The 19,095-nt window shown below is 41.0% G+C and overlaps 1 protein-coding gene across 1 annotated transcript; it reads right to left on the bottom strand.

The window, feature by feature from the left end:
* Positions 1-3,155: 3,155 nt before the first annotated feature.
* LOC139337284 (zinc finger protein 536-like) lies at positions 3,156-18,028 on the bottom strand. The gene is made up of 5 exons (XM_070971805.1): positions 17,938-18,028; positions 14,806-15,831; positions 8,244-8,990; positions 5,343-5,380; positions 3,156-3,215 (listed from the first exon to the last, which is right to left on the bottom strand). The coding sequence occupies exons 1-5, from the start codon at positions 18,026-18,028 to the stop codon at positions 3,156-3,158; spliced, it is 1,962 nt and encodes a 653-aa protein (XP_070827906.1).
* Between the last annotated feature and the right edge of the window lie 1,067 nt (positions 18,029-19,095).

Genomic DNA, 19,095 nt, shown 5'->3' with positions numbered 1-19,095 from the left:
TTGGCAAGACAGATGAGTCACTAAAACATCAAGAAAACTTCTCCAATAACAGCTTGATATTAGGACTTCAGTGCTTTGTTGATGTATGTTGTTGGAGGAGAAAAACTGTGCCATGTGATACCAATTGACTTAAATATTGTTTTCACAACTGTGCAAGCTAATTCATTCACTTTCTATACCCGACTATCCCTTTCGGAAGGTTGCTGGAGCCTATCCCAGCTGTCAATGGGCGAGAGGCGGGTTACACCCTGGACCGGTCGCCAGTCGATCGCAGGGCAACATATATAGACATACAAGCATTCACGCTCACACTCACACCTATGGGCAATCTCAGACTCACCTAATGAGCATGTTTTTGGTCTGTGGGAGGAAGCCAGAGTGCCTGAAGAAAACCCACGCAAGCACGGGAAGAACATGCAAACTCCGCACAGAAAGGCCCTGCCCGACCCGGGGATCGAACCAGTGACCTTCTTGCTGTGAGGCATGCGCACTACCTGCTGCGCCACCATGCCGCCCCTGCAAGCTAATTACTTTTCAATTTTCGTCTGCACTCCAAGGGTTGAAGGAGACCGTGATTAGTGATTCATTATTTCTCATTACCTGGTCTGTCAAAGTGTTTCCTTTACTTATTCAAGCTGATTAGCAGTACATGGCCCGCCTTGCTCAATGAAGCTGAGAAAGAGACTTCAAACAAGGTCTGCAGATAAGAAACTGTAAAAAGTAAGAATAATGAGAAGGACAATGATGAGGGGATGAAAATGATGAAAAAGAAAATAAAAATAAGGAAATTATGGTGATAATTTTCATGAAGGAAAGAAAAAGAAAAAATTAGAACGACTGGTTGTCTCAAAAGTTAACCTTCACTTTACATCAATTAAAAATGACATACTTCTGGGCAGAGGCTGTTGTTTGATTGTTAGATAAACCCCACGCAAACAGTCAGTGAGATGGCATGTCTGCCTTTTCTCCAGAGAAGGGTTATTTATAGGTGTCAGAGAATGATGATTGATTTTCTGCAGGTAATCAGGATGTCATTCTCAGCAAAAGGTCAAGGTGACTGGAGCGTAGTCATTTGGCTGTCAAGTCTCTCAGCCTGTGAACACATGACACAACTTGATAAACAGTGATGATGCGATGAGTCCTTGAGTTCAAATGTAAAACAATCCTGGAAACTGTGTGGGACACTGTCGCCTCACAACTAGAAGGTCCTGGGTTCGATTCCCACCTGGGGCGCTGAGGGCGCTGGGGGGCATGTCCTCCACCACCATGCCTGCTGCCCCTTATCTCAAGGAGAGAGGCCTATTGTTGTTGCATGTTCTCCCCGTGTTCACCTGGGGTATCCTCCATAAAAATACCCCCACTAAAAACATGCAAGAAGATTACCACCTGACCGAATGGTGACAAAAAAGGAACTGGGTCCCTGGGCGCCACTGTTGGCAGCCCAACGCTCCTGGTCTGCCGCGGAGGAAGGACTTACCTTATGGGTCAAATGCAGAGGAATAATCTCACTTTGGGAAATTTTTGTCAACACGCTATAAAGCAGTGTTGACAAGATGGTCTGCTCTTGCCAGATCTGGCTCAACATGGCTCTGAAAAACTATTGATAGAGAGACCCAGATCTTGTCACCTGTCAGGTAGAGAGATGAAGGGTGTTTTAGCAGACAAGGTGGAGGAGAGTAGACAGAGATACTTATGGGAAAATAGACAGGAGAGAAAGGATTGGTGACAGTGGTATTCATCACTGACACACAAATACAAGCAGTGATGACAACTGTGTATCAGGCCTGGGTTACCTGCAGAAGTGGTTTTGAAGCACTCCATTATAAAAACCATAGGGTCTAAGGATGACAAATGTGTACCCAAAGAGTCTGTGATTGGATCGGGGATTAAGGGGCTGCCCTGTCTCTGAAGGAAAACAGGCAGTAGACATACAAACAGAGAGTGGAAGAGAAAGTGTGAATGCCACAGTGCCTAGGCAGGGAGACAGAGTGGTAGAGTGGGTGGGCTTTGACAGACACATCTCACACAGGCTGGCAGCTCTGTCAATAGCCCCAGGATGGCCACCCTGATTGACAACTAGCAGGTGGGGCATGAATGGAATTGTCAGGCCAACTGTCAGTTAAAGTCACATCGTTGAAGTTACAAAGCCCCAGCTGAACTGGCACACAGCTGTCCAAGGTGATCTCTGGGTGTACAAGGCAGACATTTGGGATGGAAGGCTGTGACAGCTCAGATAATGCTATAATTACCATACATGGCAGTAGCAGCATACAATAGATCGGACCTATTTAACCCAAATCCATTCAATTTAAGAAAAAAAAAAAAAGAAAAAAAAAAAACAAGGCTAAAAAAGGATATGAATGTACTATCAATAAATCTCTGCAGTTTTTCCATTTCCTTGGTTCCCCTTAATTGAGCATTGTTCCAGCATGAGGACATGAAGCATAGGAGTTAATGGTCAATAATTGTGTGTGAGAGAGGCTTTCTCCCTGGAGTGGAATTCAGAACAATTGCGCAACATTGTTCTTCATGACATTTGCTGCAGTTAAAAGCCCAAACATCTGGCACCATAGCCTGACAGATAGACAAGACTTCTGGACTGGAAGGCAAATCAAGTGATATTTACAAAAATGTCACACACGGTATTTACTGGATGAGAGAAAGAAGTGCTTTGGGCAGGCATGGTACATTCTCTCCATCAGACAAATATTGATCTGATAGATGAAGTAAATTGTTTGGACACTTCGACAAAATGAATGGCACTAAATACCCTCACTGCACTTTCACATCACAATGGACTTGATTATTATAGGCAGCTTCTTTGCTACAGATAAATACATACTGTGGCTCTTCAAGTTAACACTGGAATATACATCAAGGTTGGTTATCAACTCTTCTTCATCTCAATCATCCTAAACTCTTTGAGATGAAGCTAAAACCATAATCATAACTGTATATATCTGCTATTGCCAAAAAACATTATGTCCCACAAAGTGATGTCATGCCTATCAGGTCTCTCTCAGATGTACAATTGTCTCCTGTAATGCACTGAGGCAATCTGGAGGGCCTCTGGGGTGTGTGTGATCGTCGGAGGCGGCGGTCAGGGTAGAGGCTGTTGTCAAAAGGCTTGCGGTGGACACAAAGGACGTGGGTCTTCAGGTTGCCCTTCTGGGAGGCGCTATAGGGGCAGTACCTGCACTGGAATGGCTTCCGAGCTGGAAAGGAAAAAGAAAGCACAGAGTGAAAACAGACTGACTACCACAGTTTATAGAAGTTTAACCTCTGCAGGGTCTGGAATGAATAACAAATGTGGCAATGTCCATCCATTTTCTATGCCGCTTATCCCTTTCAGGGTCGCGGGGGAGGGGCCAGAGCCTATCTCGGCTGTCGACGGGCGGGAGGCGGGGTACACCCTGGACCGGTCGCCAGCCGATCGCAGGGCACAAGCACACAACCATTCACACTCACACTCACACCTAGGAGCAATTTAGAGTCACCAATTAACCTAATGAGCATGTTTTTGGTCTGTGGGAGGAAGCTGGAGTACCTGGAGAGAACCCACGCATGCACGGGAAGGACATGCAAACTTCACACAGAAAGGCCTGACCCAGGAATCCAACTGGCGACCTTCTTGTTGTGAGGCACGCGCACTACCTGCTGCGATGTGGCAATGTATGTCCTTTAAAAGTAAATCACTGAGCATTAACTCCAATTGGATGATTTTTTTTAGATGATAACATATGACTATACTATTCTTCTGTACTCAAACCTTGTCTCATTTGACTGCTGTAAGAAAACCAGATTGAGACACACTAACAGGTCTGGCTCTCATCAAAACGCTTTGAGAAAACTAGAAGGTTGAGATTGAGTTCTACGAAGAAATTATGTTGCAAGATGTTGGCATATGAGAATTTAAATTTTGACAATGACACATACATTGACATTTCAATGGTGTTCAAACACATTTCCTATTAGTTATGGTACACTGACATGCTGACAAGGTTTTACGAAAAGGCCAGCACGTTATAATTTGTTGAAACACATTTCCTATACATAACACAAACACACACAAACCAGTGTTGAGACACTGACGTGACAGCCATCTGCAGCTGGGATGGAAGGCAAGCCAAAACTTCCTGTCTGTCCACCTTCTTATCACCCACTACATAACTCCACTACAAACAATGTGAACCTACATGAGTGTACCTTTTAGATACAAACAACAAAGCATACCATTAATAGCTTCCAGAAGTTTATTTGATGTCCCTAAAAATCAGTATGACACAAAAGTCTGTAGGTATTGCTAAGATCAAAACAAAAACTGCAGTAGTTGACTCATTTACCTATCCACGGAGACAGCCATTGTATTCTTGTTCACTGATGTGCTATTTTTTTTATTTCTCCTCTGTCTAACAATGTGTTTTTCTGTGATTCATGGAACAGTAAACCATTATGTGCTGATGTCATTTGACATCACTTCCCAAAAACTGAGGGCTGCCTCAGCCTTTTTTACCCTGCCCTGCCTCTTCCTCTGTATTTCCTCCTCATCACAGCTGAGACAGCTGTAGCCATCTGAACACTCACTTTCACATTTACATAGAAATGTGTTTTGGGGGGAGGGGGCGGGTAATGCTCCATCTGTTAGTGTATAAGAACCTGATGGCTGTAAAGGACACACAACAGAGAGAGAGAGAGAGAGAGAGAGAGAGAGAGAGTCTTATTGAGGATGGGAGAGGGCTGTCTGTGAGGAACAATAGTAAGCAGAAAAGTTTTGTCAAAATCCAGGCACAGAGCAGTTGGGATGCCACACACACTTAGAGAGATACGCACACATGCACGTGTTTGTACCTTCATCACAGTTAAATGCCTAACCCCAACCCTTACCTAGCCCTTATCTAAACCTAACCCCAACCTAAAACTAATTCTTTAAACAAAATCCTAACCATCAAACAGCCCTTTGAGGGTCTGGCCTAAAAAGTGAGGACAGGCCGAAAAAGTTCTTACTTTTCAAAAATGTCCTTACTCCCAATGTCTAAATTGGACTTCACTAATTTAGCTGTACATGCACACACACACACACAAACATACACACACACACTTCTATGAATGTACACATGATGCACGGATGCACAAATAGACTGGACAGGATACAAGAGGAGTGGGATTGTATAGTGTTGAGATTAAAAAAAAGAGAAAAAAAAAACTTTAAAATAAAATAACTTTGACTTTGCATAATACTGACATTGAACTGTAATAAAGGACAATTCTTTTTTATTACAACTTGGGTTTTGTAATGTAATTATGGCCATCATTTCCATCTGTTATGATAACATTGTACTCACCAAAGTGATTGCTGAGATCTGGGAACACGGCAACATTGCTACAACAAAGTCAGACAAGGCAAGAATCACGGACAGTCACACAATCACACAGCTTGTAAACAAGCTTTAGTTTAGCCAGTAAATGCAAAGCACTTTACTTGTAAGTTGAAGTGAAAGTGAGCACACCGTGAGTAGTGCTCACCTAATAGTCCCTCAATGCACACGAAAATCTTATGTGCACACAACTACAGCAAGCAGCATGCTAGATCAAAGGAGAATTAGAAATTCAGTCTATAAAATGTGACAGATGTTTACAAAGGCCAATTTGGATAATAATCATATAGTTCACCTTTTACTTTAAAAAAGTTAAGCTAACCTGGGAGTTTGTTTAAAATGTGTGTGATCATTTGCTGTTTCTTGCCTATACAGAATTCTTTTTAGCAAAATCACTGCACCAGCCAAGAAAAAGTACAGAACATATTCATGACTTTAACTTCAAAGATATGAGTGGTATCTTCTCATGTACCCCTCAGCAAGAAAGCAAAAGGGAAATGTATTTCTCCAAAGAGTCAAATTATTTTTAGTTAGTTTTTACTCTTGCCATAAATAGGACTGACATCAGTATATTGCAGAATGGACTGAAATGTGTCCATACTGCTGAGTATTGAAAAATATTGACAATCAATTTTTTTTTTTCCCTTTAAACAGAAATTTACTGAATTAAATAATAATTCAGCAAATTGGGGGGGGGGGGGGGGGGGGGTACTTTTGCAAGTCACTGTATATGTTTGCACCTGCACACATATTACTATAAGTAATATACTTATAACAACTAACAACATCTACTCATGGAGATAGCCACACTACCACACCTCTTTCCTCACTGTCTTACCTCGCTATCACTCCATCTATCTCCATCTATGGTGATCTTTCTCACTCCTTTTCTCTCTCCTTTTTCTCTCACTTTCTCTCACCCTGTCCATGAAGGGTGGAGGTCAAGTCAGATAATGGCTCACCCCTTTCAACCTTTCAAAACAGGGTCTTTTGTTTCTTTCTGTACTCTGTTCTTTTATTCGTCCTTTATACATTTATTTTTTCATATTCACTTGTTCTCATGCATCTGAAAGGCCTTACTTGATGTCACAGTTATAGTTAACTGGTTTAAAATTGGACTGTAGTTAATAAGTAGTTGTTCTAATTGTGTCTGTGAAATATGAAAGCATGCCATTAATAATTTGTGGAGAAATATTTACAAGCTTTACAACAACTTGACTATTAGACTAGTAAATGCTGCCCTCTAGTGGTTTAGCCAAAGCAGTGCAGAGATGAGAGTTTCTTTTTATACACAAGGGAGACTTCAGTGAGTCTAATGAGCATGCAGACAGGTTCAACCAGAGGTCACCATCTGGCCAATTACCACTGCTAGCACATTGGAGCCAACCTGAACTGTCATCACAAACACATCACTCCATGTCCAAACTGCCTGGCAATATGTCACCATGCTACTCAACGTGCCACACAGTTTCGAGATGATGGGGGCAACAGGAGACAGCCCCATGATGCCACCTGGTCAGCTCTGCACACGGAACAGGCTACCGGGCCACCTGTGTAGTTCAGTATTAGAAGACACTCAATGGACTCTCAGTGTCAGTTACCCATTTAAATGTCCAGATTGACTGACAGGTGTTTATTGTCTCTTTGACAAATACTTCCTCATGGAACAAAAAAAAACAACAAAAAAAAACATGGAGGATCAATCTTTCAAACAAAAGGTGGCAGGTGGTTGAAATGACGCCTAGTTGAGAATGATGCTGCTGTGCTGTAAGACACAAGCAACAGTCAGATGTTTATCTGTCCTGTTCTTAAATTTTTTACAGGAATATAAAACACAAGGCCTGCTCAAAGACAACTCAAAACTGCCAGCTATTCCAAATATTCCGAATCAGCTATTCCCTAACCCAAATTTATTTATTTTTTATTCAAATGGCCTTATACACAATAAAAGTAAGAAAGACACATGAATAGTGTGATGGCTATGACAGGAGTTGAAGTGGAGGGGTGCTTTATGGCATGTTGTAATAACATTCTGTACAATCAAATGGAAAACTAAATCATCCTCTTAGAATCACAAAGAGAGGGAACAGATGTTAATTCCAAATGGAGTTGACAGGCACTGTCACTCACACACACACACACACACACACACACACACACACACACACACACACACACACACACGCACGCACGCACACAAACATATTGAGTTTCTGAATAACAGGAGGATCAGAGAGAAGGTGTATCATGTTGCACTCATAATACATGCATATCACCCCAGCTGTTGGATTCCCTCTCCTGAGAAACAGCAATATTAAATCTGCACTCAGCAAGCATATCACACCAGCACAAGAGCTTAAGCCTCTCCATCAGTGGGCTCTATTGGCTTGGGAGATTTGTAACCTATCACACATGGAGATTATGACATAAAGTGTAAGGCTAATCAATGACAGGCACCTGTGTCTTTTTTTAGCCCTGGCCCTTGATCTGGCAAGAGAAAAAAATCTAATTTGCTATGAATATAAGGGAAGTGTATTGCTTGTGACAGCCATGATTTAGTCACACTCTCACTTTTACTCTTCACACCGAGGGCTGAGATATTGAAAAAAAACTTTTTTGAGATTTCAAAAGCAGCATCCTTGTGGCATTAATACAATGCATGTAGCCAGTGTGCTAGTCAACCAATTATATAAAGAATTAAGTTAGATGAAGTGGTACAAAGCATGTGAAAGGGGATAACAAGATGAAAAAAAGAAACGACTGGTCTTTATCCACTAGGTGGCAATAGATACTTTCAAATATGAAAGCAGCCCTCACTGTGTTTTGACCTCAGAGACAGCTGCATAGAGAATAGTATATGACGCTCACCTGATACAACATCTTTCTCCAAGTCCGCCACACCATTCAGACTGGCTTTGTGTGAACTGGCAGGTGTGCTGCTCATGTGGCCCTGGGATCTGAGGAAAGAGAGCAGGTCGCCTTGATAATGGAAATGATTGGCCTGTCCTGGAGTCAAGTTCTCCAAAGAGGAGATGGTATATTCAGCCCCAGCTTTGCTCCAATGTTCAGACTTGTCGTGCTTCTTCTCACCAGGACCCTGAAAATCAGCACTTTCTTTCACACTTAGTTCAGCTGCAACACTAGAATAACTTTTCAGCTGGCGGGTAATGGAAGTGGACAGTCCATTACTAAAAACACCAGACACCTGTACCGATACTACAGGAGACATGGCTGAATAAGACGTGACAGACTCTGGCCTCAAGGACAAATCTAAAGGTTCATACTGGGTCCTCCTAGTCTGAGTAGGCAAAAAGCCATCTACTTCTGCATCTTTGTCAGTGAGGCTAGACTGCTTGTTGATGAGAAGGGCATTTTCACTTTGACTCTCATAACCAAGGCAGTGATCTTCAGCTGGGCTCCAGTCTTCCCTGGATCTGGGTGTGAGCTTGGGGTTGGAGTTGGGACTGGAGCCGCTGCTGGTGGGCTGCAGTGGAGAGGAAAGATCCCTGCTATTTTGCCAGTTGGGAAAGCGGTAGCGATCCAGATGAAAGCCCAGGAAAGCTGTCTGTGCAGTGGTGTAGTCACCGGGGAGACGACATCTGTCAATTTCCCCACCTAACAGAGACAATAATACAAATAACAAAACAAAATAAAATCCAAATCAAATTGGGAAGTATGTGTATATGAAGCATATTGAGTGTTTTTTCTGAGAAAAGTAGATACCAACTGTTGTCTAAACATGAAAAATGTTGCAATCCCACACTAGGCTGAGTTGAATAATTTAAGCGCTGCCCTGCAGTAAATCAAGCCTGTAATCAGCTTTCAGCTCCAGTGATCCATCATTTTACAGTATGGACGCCACCACCATGTGCAATAAATACACCCAACAATGTTAACACCAAATCAGATTCTTCCAGAAATAATGAACAGTGAAATGTGAAGCAACTAGAGCAAGGCAGATGTTGCAGACGAGAACCACATTCCATCAAAAACCAGTGAGTGGGTTTCCCGGTCAAAAATAAGTCCAACATGTGAGCAGTTCTAATTAACTGCACCATGTAGCTGACTTTATTTTCACTTCATTCTTGAAAAATTGTGTGGTGGGACCATAATTCAAAACAAAGTGTATTGTGGAGAGTGACAAAGGGTAATTTTTCTCCTTTTAACCTACTAAAAATATCTATCCGGAAACACGATTTGGTCCCAATATCCATAACTTTTCATTAAAGGAAATTTAAATGCCTTCTTCCCTCTGTTCACCTGCAATTTAATCCTTATAGCCATCACAGAAACTCCCTGTGACTTACTGATTGTCTTAGACCTCAGTCTTGCACTATCCCAGCTATTTCGCTGCCATTCCAATTACAGTAAAAGTCATCTGATGTGATTAAGCCACAAATATTGGCAGTTTATTGCCCAACACTCTCCTGGCATTTGAAGGTTAGGTCATACATTATACTGTGTCTTTTAGGGATGTGTCTGGGATAGAGAGATAAACCCAACACCATTAATTTAATTTTATGCATATTGATGCCCTATTGTTCTTCTTTAATGGACTAATGTCAGACTTACGACAGTGATTCATCCCTGGAAGAGAAATATCAATTTCATACACCTGAAGATCTGACCCTGAGGTAATTCTCAGCGGTAAATCGAGATCAAATGATTTATAGTCAATACTTTGCTTTGTTTCCAACTTTAATAGAAAAAGCAATTTTGTGAGCTGAATAGTAGTAAAAGAATGGTTGTTTTCTACCATTTCAAATGTACAAAACCGTAAACTAGCACCTGCATAGTAGTTAGATTAAATATAGCTGAACCTAAAGAAATTGAAAAAGCCCTGCTGATATGGTAAATTTGTGTCCTCGATCTGAAGACAGTCACCTTTTTGTACTCTGTGTGTGTGTGTGTGTGTGTGTGTGTGTGTGTGTGTGTGTGTCTACAGCATGTAAAGCATGTTTGATTAATGTCTGCATATGTTTAATGTGTGTGGTGATGTTCATAAGCATGCAAGAATGAAGAAAGATACTTCAATAGTGCCACACCCTTGTCTAAGGGATCTCAATTATTCTGTGGATTAAGTTACCATGACATTACTGGCAAGCTCCAATGCTGAAAAACACATATCTGACCTCATCTTTGAAAATGGACCTTCCTAAACCCTTTTTCCAGCCCACATGAATGTGGTAAAACAATGCAAACACTGAAGACTCTGCCTTGGACGAGTGCATTCTTTGTGATGACGCTAACGCTGTTTGACACTAACATAATCAGTTAAAGATTTACTTACACTGCTGAGGCTCACATTATTTGAGAGGAGTAATTTTAAATCTTAGATTTTCAACCAAAACTCCAATTACTGCATCAATACAAACCTCAGCCTCTCTCACCCAACACAGAGTATCTAATGAAATGATATGTATGAGTGATCCGCCCTTACTGGATGTGCAAGATTGAAAAAAAAAAGGTAAATAAATACATTCCTCAAGGGAGCTGTGCCTATGGAAGAAGCATGCACCTGGGCTTGGACGACTGATTCACTTCATATGGAAATAGGTGTAAAGATTTACAACAAACCATCAATGCAATCATGTGCTCACATACTGTAGATATAAAGTTCTATACAGTGGGGTTTTGGCTATTTCTATGTATACAATCGAGCACCTCAAATGCAAAACAGAGATATTGTACATGGTGGCTGGCTTGGTTTAAGATGAAACAGAGTGAGAGTCACACACAAGACTGGTGAGAAAAACAGGGGCACCAGATGTTCTTTGATGTTTATAATAGCATATATCATTAATATTAATTAGACCACATAGTCAATGACACATTTGGGATGTTTCCAAGTCAATTAAGCCAAATGCATTCAGGAGACAGTGGAACGATATTTCAAGGCAGGTGTTCAGAACTCCCTGGGTAAATCTTTTTATCTGAGTGCTAAGAAAACAAGCATTTTGAGCTTAATTTGAGCCTCATATCTGCAATAATAATTAAAAATAGGATTAAAAGACAGAAGTGACAGGGAGATGGAAAAGCCAACAGGTAATCAGTGTATATAAGCCAGTCAGACTGGCTCTAAAACCTGACACAGGATTGAGTTAGATAAGAACCTATTTAGTTAAAAAATGCTATAACTTTCAGCAATCACAGAGAACATGCTGATGTAACCGAAACAGCCAAATGAAAAGTGATACTTGATACAGCAGATTGCTTTGTCTGTGTGTCTGGGTAAATCTCTGCTCATATTACCATTCACATTTTTAAAGACATCTAAATTTCAGGCTCTCTTAGCTGAGCAGTAAGAGACGGGTAAAAGCAGGGAATAAGGGAGAAAAACACAACATCATTATACAGTGTGTCTGCTCACTGACCTTGAAGTTAAGAGTATTGAATGGGACTAATTAATAACTGTCAGAGTATGTTATGTTTGTTAGGCATGTTTTTATTCTCAACAACTGTTTCTCAGCAACTGTCCAATGCATATTCGAGGCCTGAAGCATGCACCCTTCATTAGTTTATCATTTTAAGAAGAGTTGTTATTCTTAATCTCAGATTAGTATTATAGTGAATGATGAGATATTGAGAGAAGTGATTTTTCATTTAAGATACTGGGCATCTGTAGTTAGAAATCTTAATCCAGAACTGTTTCTAGATATATCAAGCAAAGAAGCTGCCTCTCATTCCAACAGTCATGACTAATATATTTGCTATCCATATTGAGAACATCACTAACCGCATGACCACCATAGGCTGACTATGAACAATGCAGCTAGCAGTTCTGGACTAATGAATGTTCCTCAAGATGAACATCTGGCAGTGGTAATTCTTCTTCAGCATCTCCGATCTCCTGAATCAGAAAGCACTCACTCTTTCCCTGTCTCTTCCTCCAAATCCAACCACAAGACAGACAGACTTGATCACTTACAACCTCCCACCACTGAACAAAACATTTCCTTGTTACTTAACTCTCATCAAGTGGTGTGTGTTCTCCATATGCGTTGGATTTACCTATCTTTCCTGCAGCAGACCTGTGTGTTGAGCCAGGGCCAGCACCATATGATTGTGTTAATTAATCCGTCATTGTAAGCATAGGGAGCAGCTGCAGAGGTCTCTGGGATATATTGTCAGAGCTAAACAATGCGATGCTAAGCCCCCAGAGTGAGTCTACCATTACACAAGCACAAGAGCAGAGATGAAAGGAGGAGAGGGGGAGAGAGCCTGCTGGATCCATCACTGACTAAAGCAATGACGCTTGACCTTTACAATGAATTAGTTTGCACACTTAATATTGACTGAAATTAGAGTCTGATACTGAACGTACCATCCCAGAAGTGCGTGCACTCAAATCCTAAGATTGTCAGCTATCATAAATGTCTCTGGAAGTGACATTGTATGGTCTCTGTGATAGGGGAGAAGAGGGAAGGTAAAAACAATGGAGCCTGAAAATGTTTCTTAAAGAGCAACCAGACAGGCATTTGGCCACATACTGCCAGCATTTACATGTAAATATGCAGATACCAGTATGTGTGTACTATATGGAAACAAATCATCTAATGAGATTAGATCTGATCCATATATCTCTGCAATACGGCCAACATTTAAGAGGATACTGAATCAAACCCCACAACAGTTCATCAGCCTTAGATGTAAATTAACAACAGTACTCCAACTGAGAATAACCACTGACTTTGAAGAATCACAACAAAAGTTGGGAATTATTTCTCTTCTCTTACTAATATAGCAGTAATTTAGGTAAGATGGTAAAATGTTAGCAGGATGCCATGACAAGAATAGCATTTATCCCGATAGCCAAATCATCCAAATCACCAGGTGGAACAGAAAACTATCAATAGAAATACCAGGTGGTAGATCAAATCATAAAAATCGTTGGGTGGTATACATGAAATCATTAAAAACAGCAGATGGCATGCATTAACATCTTGTGCCCCTGTAGGCAAGGGGTGGGGAAGTGACTGATAAAAAAACAGAGCATATTAATTATTCCTACAATTCACCATAATGCCATTATCTTTAAAAGGAAGTCCTTATGCATAACAGTAATTTCTGTGGTGGCGTTGTTTCTGACCCTGTGCCTTCATGTCTACCTACACTAAAAGACAACACACAGGCCACAGCTGTCACACTACTATTATATTTAAAAAAGAGAAAACATTCAGAAAAGATTATGAGTGCATAAAGTTGATCCTTTGTTGTGATATCCTTAGCTTATTTTTATTGCATTGTATAAGTGAATGGTTGTAGGTCTGTCATTTAAGCCAGTCAATTCTCAGCTAGAACATGTAATCTTGCAAAATCTGACTAAATGTTAAAGGGCTTCTACGGGGATTCAGTATGTTACTTCCATAAAGTTAGGAGACTTGCAAAAAATATAAAAAAGAATAGTTGGGGCATTGATTTAGCCTACAGGCTAAGCTGTGCAAACTGCTTTCTGGTTCTGACCCATCCAGGCACCCTTGTTGCATGCCATCCCTATCTCTCTCCTCCTGTCCGCTTCTCTACAGTCAATTGAAGGCAAAATGTCAAAAAAAAAAAACCAACAACAACAACAAAAACCTCAAAGCAGCAGGCAGATATATTCTAACATTTAGTTCCTAGTTTGGGTCAAGCTCCATTAACAATGGATTTTACTTTTTCTAGAATGAAATTTGAATCATGTCATTCAGATTTTTTTCAAACTTTGGAAAGCTCCCCTAAGAGACATGAAAGACATACATGTCAAGCAAAATTAACTTGATGTGTAAAATCTTTGAGCATTATTTTTCTTAGACTGAATTACCTGTAGCTGGAGAAGAAGATTGCGTTCGAGGGCCAAGGACACTGCCAAAGTAGGAGTTTCCCATGTCTGTGACGATCTCTGTTGGCCCATGATGACTCACATTGCCTTGGCTACCACATCTGCTGATGTCCTTGGTGTCTGGATCACCAAGACAGGCTTTCCCATCTACAATGAGATCTCTCTCAGGCAGGTAGAAAGAGCACTCCTGTCGAGCTTTGAGACTAAACATCTGCTGCTCAACAGATAACCCCGGTGTCATGATATGCCACCCTTGGCTGCTGCGGCTGCTATTGAGTCTATCTGTTTTAGAGATTACTTTCTGCAGATATTCCAAGCTCGTGGAGCTCAGTGGAGCGGGGAGATGATTGAAATCCAACAAAGATGAACTTTCTGCATCAGTCAAAGGGCCTGTACATGAGGAAATCAACCTCCCTAATATCTCCCGAACCTTCATGTCAGCATCTGCTGTAGCAAGTATCTGATTATAATCTTGATGGTCTGCTCTGTCAGCCATGAGGAACCTGTTGTGAATGTGGGACATGTACTGTGAGTAGAGGTTGCTCTGACAGTCTTGTGTTAGGTTACTCATGTTAACAGACGTGCCATGCTCAGTGGGGAGATTATGCTTACCAGCCATCTTATTGAGGTGGACCTTCATGTGGTTCTTCAGAAACCAGGGTTCCTTGAATCGACGGCCACAGATTTGGCAGCAGTGCTCAAAAGAGTCCTTGTGCTTCCTCATGTGACCCTTTAGGAACCAGGCCTGACTGAAGGTCTGGCCACACACCATGCAGGAGAATTCACCAACCAGCTTCCTCTTGTCACCAGCCCTTATCACAGGCTTCTGCCTTGAGCCTGAATCAGCAGATATATGCATCATCTCAACATGGCCAATGAGTTCCTCCTCTTGTGAGGCAGCAAACTCGCACAAGGTGCATTTATAGGGTTTATGTAGGATCCTGATGTGGCGCTCAAGCTCCTGCTGCTTCCTGAACTTTCCCTTACAGAATGAGCAGCGGAAACCAGTGGGTTGGGGCTGGGTGGGGTCATCAGGGATGGTAGTCACCTTAAGAGATGTTGATTTATGTGGCTGGCTCTCTGCAGCACTAGAATTGGATAAGAACATGGCTTGTGTCGGGATAGTGTGTGATAGTTGGGGCTTTTGAAGTTTGTTAATATTAAATGTTTCCTGTTGGTTAACATGACCAGCTCGTGTCTGCTTATCCCTTAGTATTGCCCTTTCCTTAAGCTCATGAAGCAACCTATTGTCCTCCCTAATTCGCCCACAGCCTTTACCCAGAAAACCTTGTTTGTGAGTACGGAGGTGTATCTTCAGATTGCCCTTCTGTGCAGCCCTGTGGTCACAGTATGGGCACTTGAAGGGCTTCTCGCCAGTGTGTGTTCGCATATGAAGGGAGAGGATGCTGTTGAAGCGGAAACGCTTCCCACACAGTGGGCAGGGATATTTTCTGTTCTTGCGGTTGTCATCCTGGGTGGAATTTACCTGGTAGATGATACTTTGATTGGTCACTCTCAAGAACGGGGAGAGTTCTGCTCTCCCATTTGCACTACTAAGAATGCTTGCATCCAATATTTGATTGGCCAAAAGCGCCATTTGGCTCCTAATTGGGTGGGTGGAAGGGGTAATAAAGCTGTCTTTTCAGGAACTGGCTGACATTACAGTATGGTTGTCAGGGGTGTCTATGTGGGACACTCCGAAGGTTAGAAGTTAACTGTATGCTGACTGCACTCATTCAGTTGAAACAGGATGTGGATTCATGCCTTTCAGATGAAATGTCTGTTTGTTGTAGTTCAGACCTAAAGAGAAAACAAAAGGAACATTAAATACATTCTACCAAAACAAAGAAAAGAAAAGTAGCTACTAAAGCTATCAAATGTAGTGAGCCAAGGTTCCTGCCACCCTCTTTATTAGTTTGCTCTTCATCATTAAGGGAAAGGGAAAGGAATCATTAATCATCACTTTTTATTTTAAAATAATTAAACTTAAAGGCATTTCAATTAATTATTAATTTTATTTTATTAAATTTAATTAATTTCAATGTTATTTTACAAAAAGTTAAGATCTTTTTTTTTCAGTGTACACAAAACAAACAAACAAACAAACAAACAAACAAACAAACAAACAAACAAACAAACAGTATACTGTATTCATTCTAGTCCCAGGTGTGTTAATCTAAATTTTGGCACCAAAATTTTAATTTTTACTGCAAACGAATATCGGTTCTAAATATCGGCTATCGGTTTCCCTTGATTATTAATAATCAGTATCGGCCCTGAAAAATCCATATTGGTCGATCTCTAGTATGGTTATGAGCTGTCAATGAATTTAATCTGTATTTTTGGAACTGCATAATGCCAGTAATGCACCACAAATAGGTCAGGGAATAGAGCAAAGTAGGTTCTGGCTCTCTTCATCTGGTTTAGTATGCCTGAGGCTTTAGATTATTGTTGGTGACTATGAAAATCCTGATTAGGTCTAACCACAAAGGCTTCCACAATAAATATCTCATTTTTACAAAGGGAAAAAAATAAGGTCTTGATCTCATTTTGTACAGACAGACAATATTAAGACAGCACAAACATGTCTGCTTCTACTTGGCCTTCCTTTTGCATTTCACAAATCATGGACCACTTTAGAGTACTAAGAAAAATAGCTGCTTCTTTTTTTTTTAATTTAACTGCAGCAGTAAAACAAAGCTTCAAATTCACATTATGCTACAATGGTAGAGGTCCCATAAGCAACCCCTACACAGCTCTCATGCAGCACCAAAGGGCACAGAACAAAGCCTGCACTGTCCACATTGAATTAACACAGGCTTACATCATCCTGGACTGCAAACTCAAGTCAATCATGAAAATTATGTATACCAAAACACACAGATAAAGATCTGGAAGCAGTGCATGGTGTGAGCCTGCTATAAACTATAGAGCTTAAATGTAATCAAGTGGTAGTCAATGTAATCATATGGTACTGATGTAATCATATCTGACAGCAGAGAAATAGTAAACGACATTATAACGTAGTAGATTCACTACATACAGTATTTCTTAACCTGGGATTACTTAGCAATCATGCCGAAACAGGAGGGGGAGCAGAGGATGTTCACCCCCTTCTCTCACCCACTTTCAGAGAATATGGTAATTTGAAGAATTGTTAGCCTATATTAATGTCATCACTGTAGTATAGACTGGGATGTGTAATAACCTCAAATGGCTTTGAGTCTGCACCATCTTATGAAATAACTATGATTACTACTATGTGTGCATTTGTTTTATTAAGTAATGCACATGTGCACACCTGTCAATATAGCTTGCTTGAAGTATGAGTGAGAGAGTTTTTAGGATTGGTTTAGTATTTTGGCTGTGACTGTACTAAAAGAAATTGCACTAGAAGACCTAAGAGTGATTCTTACTGCAATATTTCACAAATGCATTGGGTGTCCAAAAACTTTTTTCCACCACTGTAGATAATAAGAGAATTACTAAAAGTAAACAAAACTTCAAATTCAAATTCAATACACTACATTTAATGTAACTTAATATCTTCCATATAACTGCCTGTCTGAGCCACCCACTCCTGCTGCCGCTGCTGCCTGTAGTCCACAGCAAGCTCAGTCAGTCATGAAAATGTTGTGAAAATGTAAACAAAACTTCACAGACAATGAGGTGGTGTGCTACTGTCATGGCTGTGCTTTTTGAACTGTTTGTTTTTGTGTTTTTTGCTTGTGTTTCCTCTCTCACTTCTCCTCTCATCAGTTAGAGCGAGGCGGGAGCTGGGCCGAGTGTTCTCCGGCTGCGCTCCTGAGACGCACCTGAGCGCATCAGCACTCATCAGCGTGCGGCTTCTTAAGCTGGCCCCGCTCTCTCCTCATCGCCAGATGATTTCGTCCAGCCCTTTGTGTCTCACTGCACATGGTCTCTAGTTGTTGGAATCTCGAGTTATCTATATCGCTGACTTCTCAAGTGTTGTCCCTGTTTGCAGGTGATTTTTGATTTAACTTACTCTAGCTGAGTTTTTTCTCCCTTTCGAGGTGATTTTTCGTTACTTTGTTTAGTGTCTTTTTCCCCAAGTGGAGATTTCTGTAAAGTCGCCTTTTGCTTTAGTCTAGGAGTTTTTTACCCTTGTGGAGATTTTTGTTGTATTTGTTACTTTATATTCGGACAATAAAAACCAGAGTTATTGTCTCTGCATTCTGGGTCCTGGCCTCTGTGTGATTCGAGTCCTTAACAGCTGCAACCAAAGCTGGTGTGAAAAGTGTGTCTGCTCTGAGCACGTTCTGCATGCGTCCACTGCTTTTGTGGTTTGCGTGAAGTGGTGAAATCAGCAGAAGCAGTACCTGTGACGTGGGCTATTTTCGTGTTTTCATTACATGCGCATATAATTTCTTGGGGTATGAATTCTGTTCGTTTGGGTGGCAATGCTTGGTAGAGGCTTTTAGCTGAGTTTCTCCCCCTCCTTCTGGTATGCTACAAGTTAGGATTGGTGCTTCCTAGCGTGAGCATTGACCGTCTCAACAGCACGCATGTAATGCTGCCCTGCAAAGTGATATTTAATTAGTCATGGTAATACCGTATACCCCGGGAAAATGTGGGGAAGGTTTGATGGTATCAAGATTTGGATAACGCCGAACTCTAGTGCATTCTAGGTGATTTCAGATCTGACAATATCAAACATTATTACACTTATTTTTACTTAAGTTTACTTTTTATTTCAGTATCTAATCTACAGGTGCTGGTCATAAAATTAGAATATCATGGAAAAGTTGATTTTTTTCAGTAATTCCATTCAAAAAGTGAAACTTGTATAACGTATACATTCATTTCACACAGACCGACATATTTCAAGTATTTACTTCTTTTAATATTGATGATTATACCTCACAACTAATGAAAACCCCC

Source organism: Chaetodon trifascialis, chromosome 10, assembly GCF_039877785.1.
Source record: "Chaetodon trifascialis isolate fChaTrf1 chromosome 10, fChaTrf1.hap1, whole genome shotgun sequence".
NCBI lineage: Eukaryota > Metazoa > Chordata > Actinopteri > Chaetodontiformes > Chaetodontidae > Chaetodon > Chaetodon trifascialis.
The sequence above is the reverse complement of the archived record's forward strand: the minus strand, read 5'-3'. Positions and strand labels throughout refer to the sequence as shown.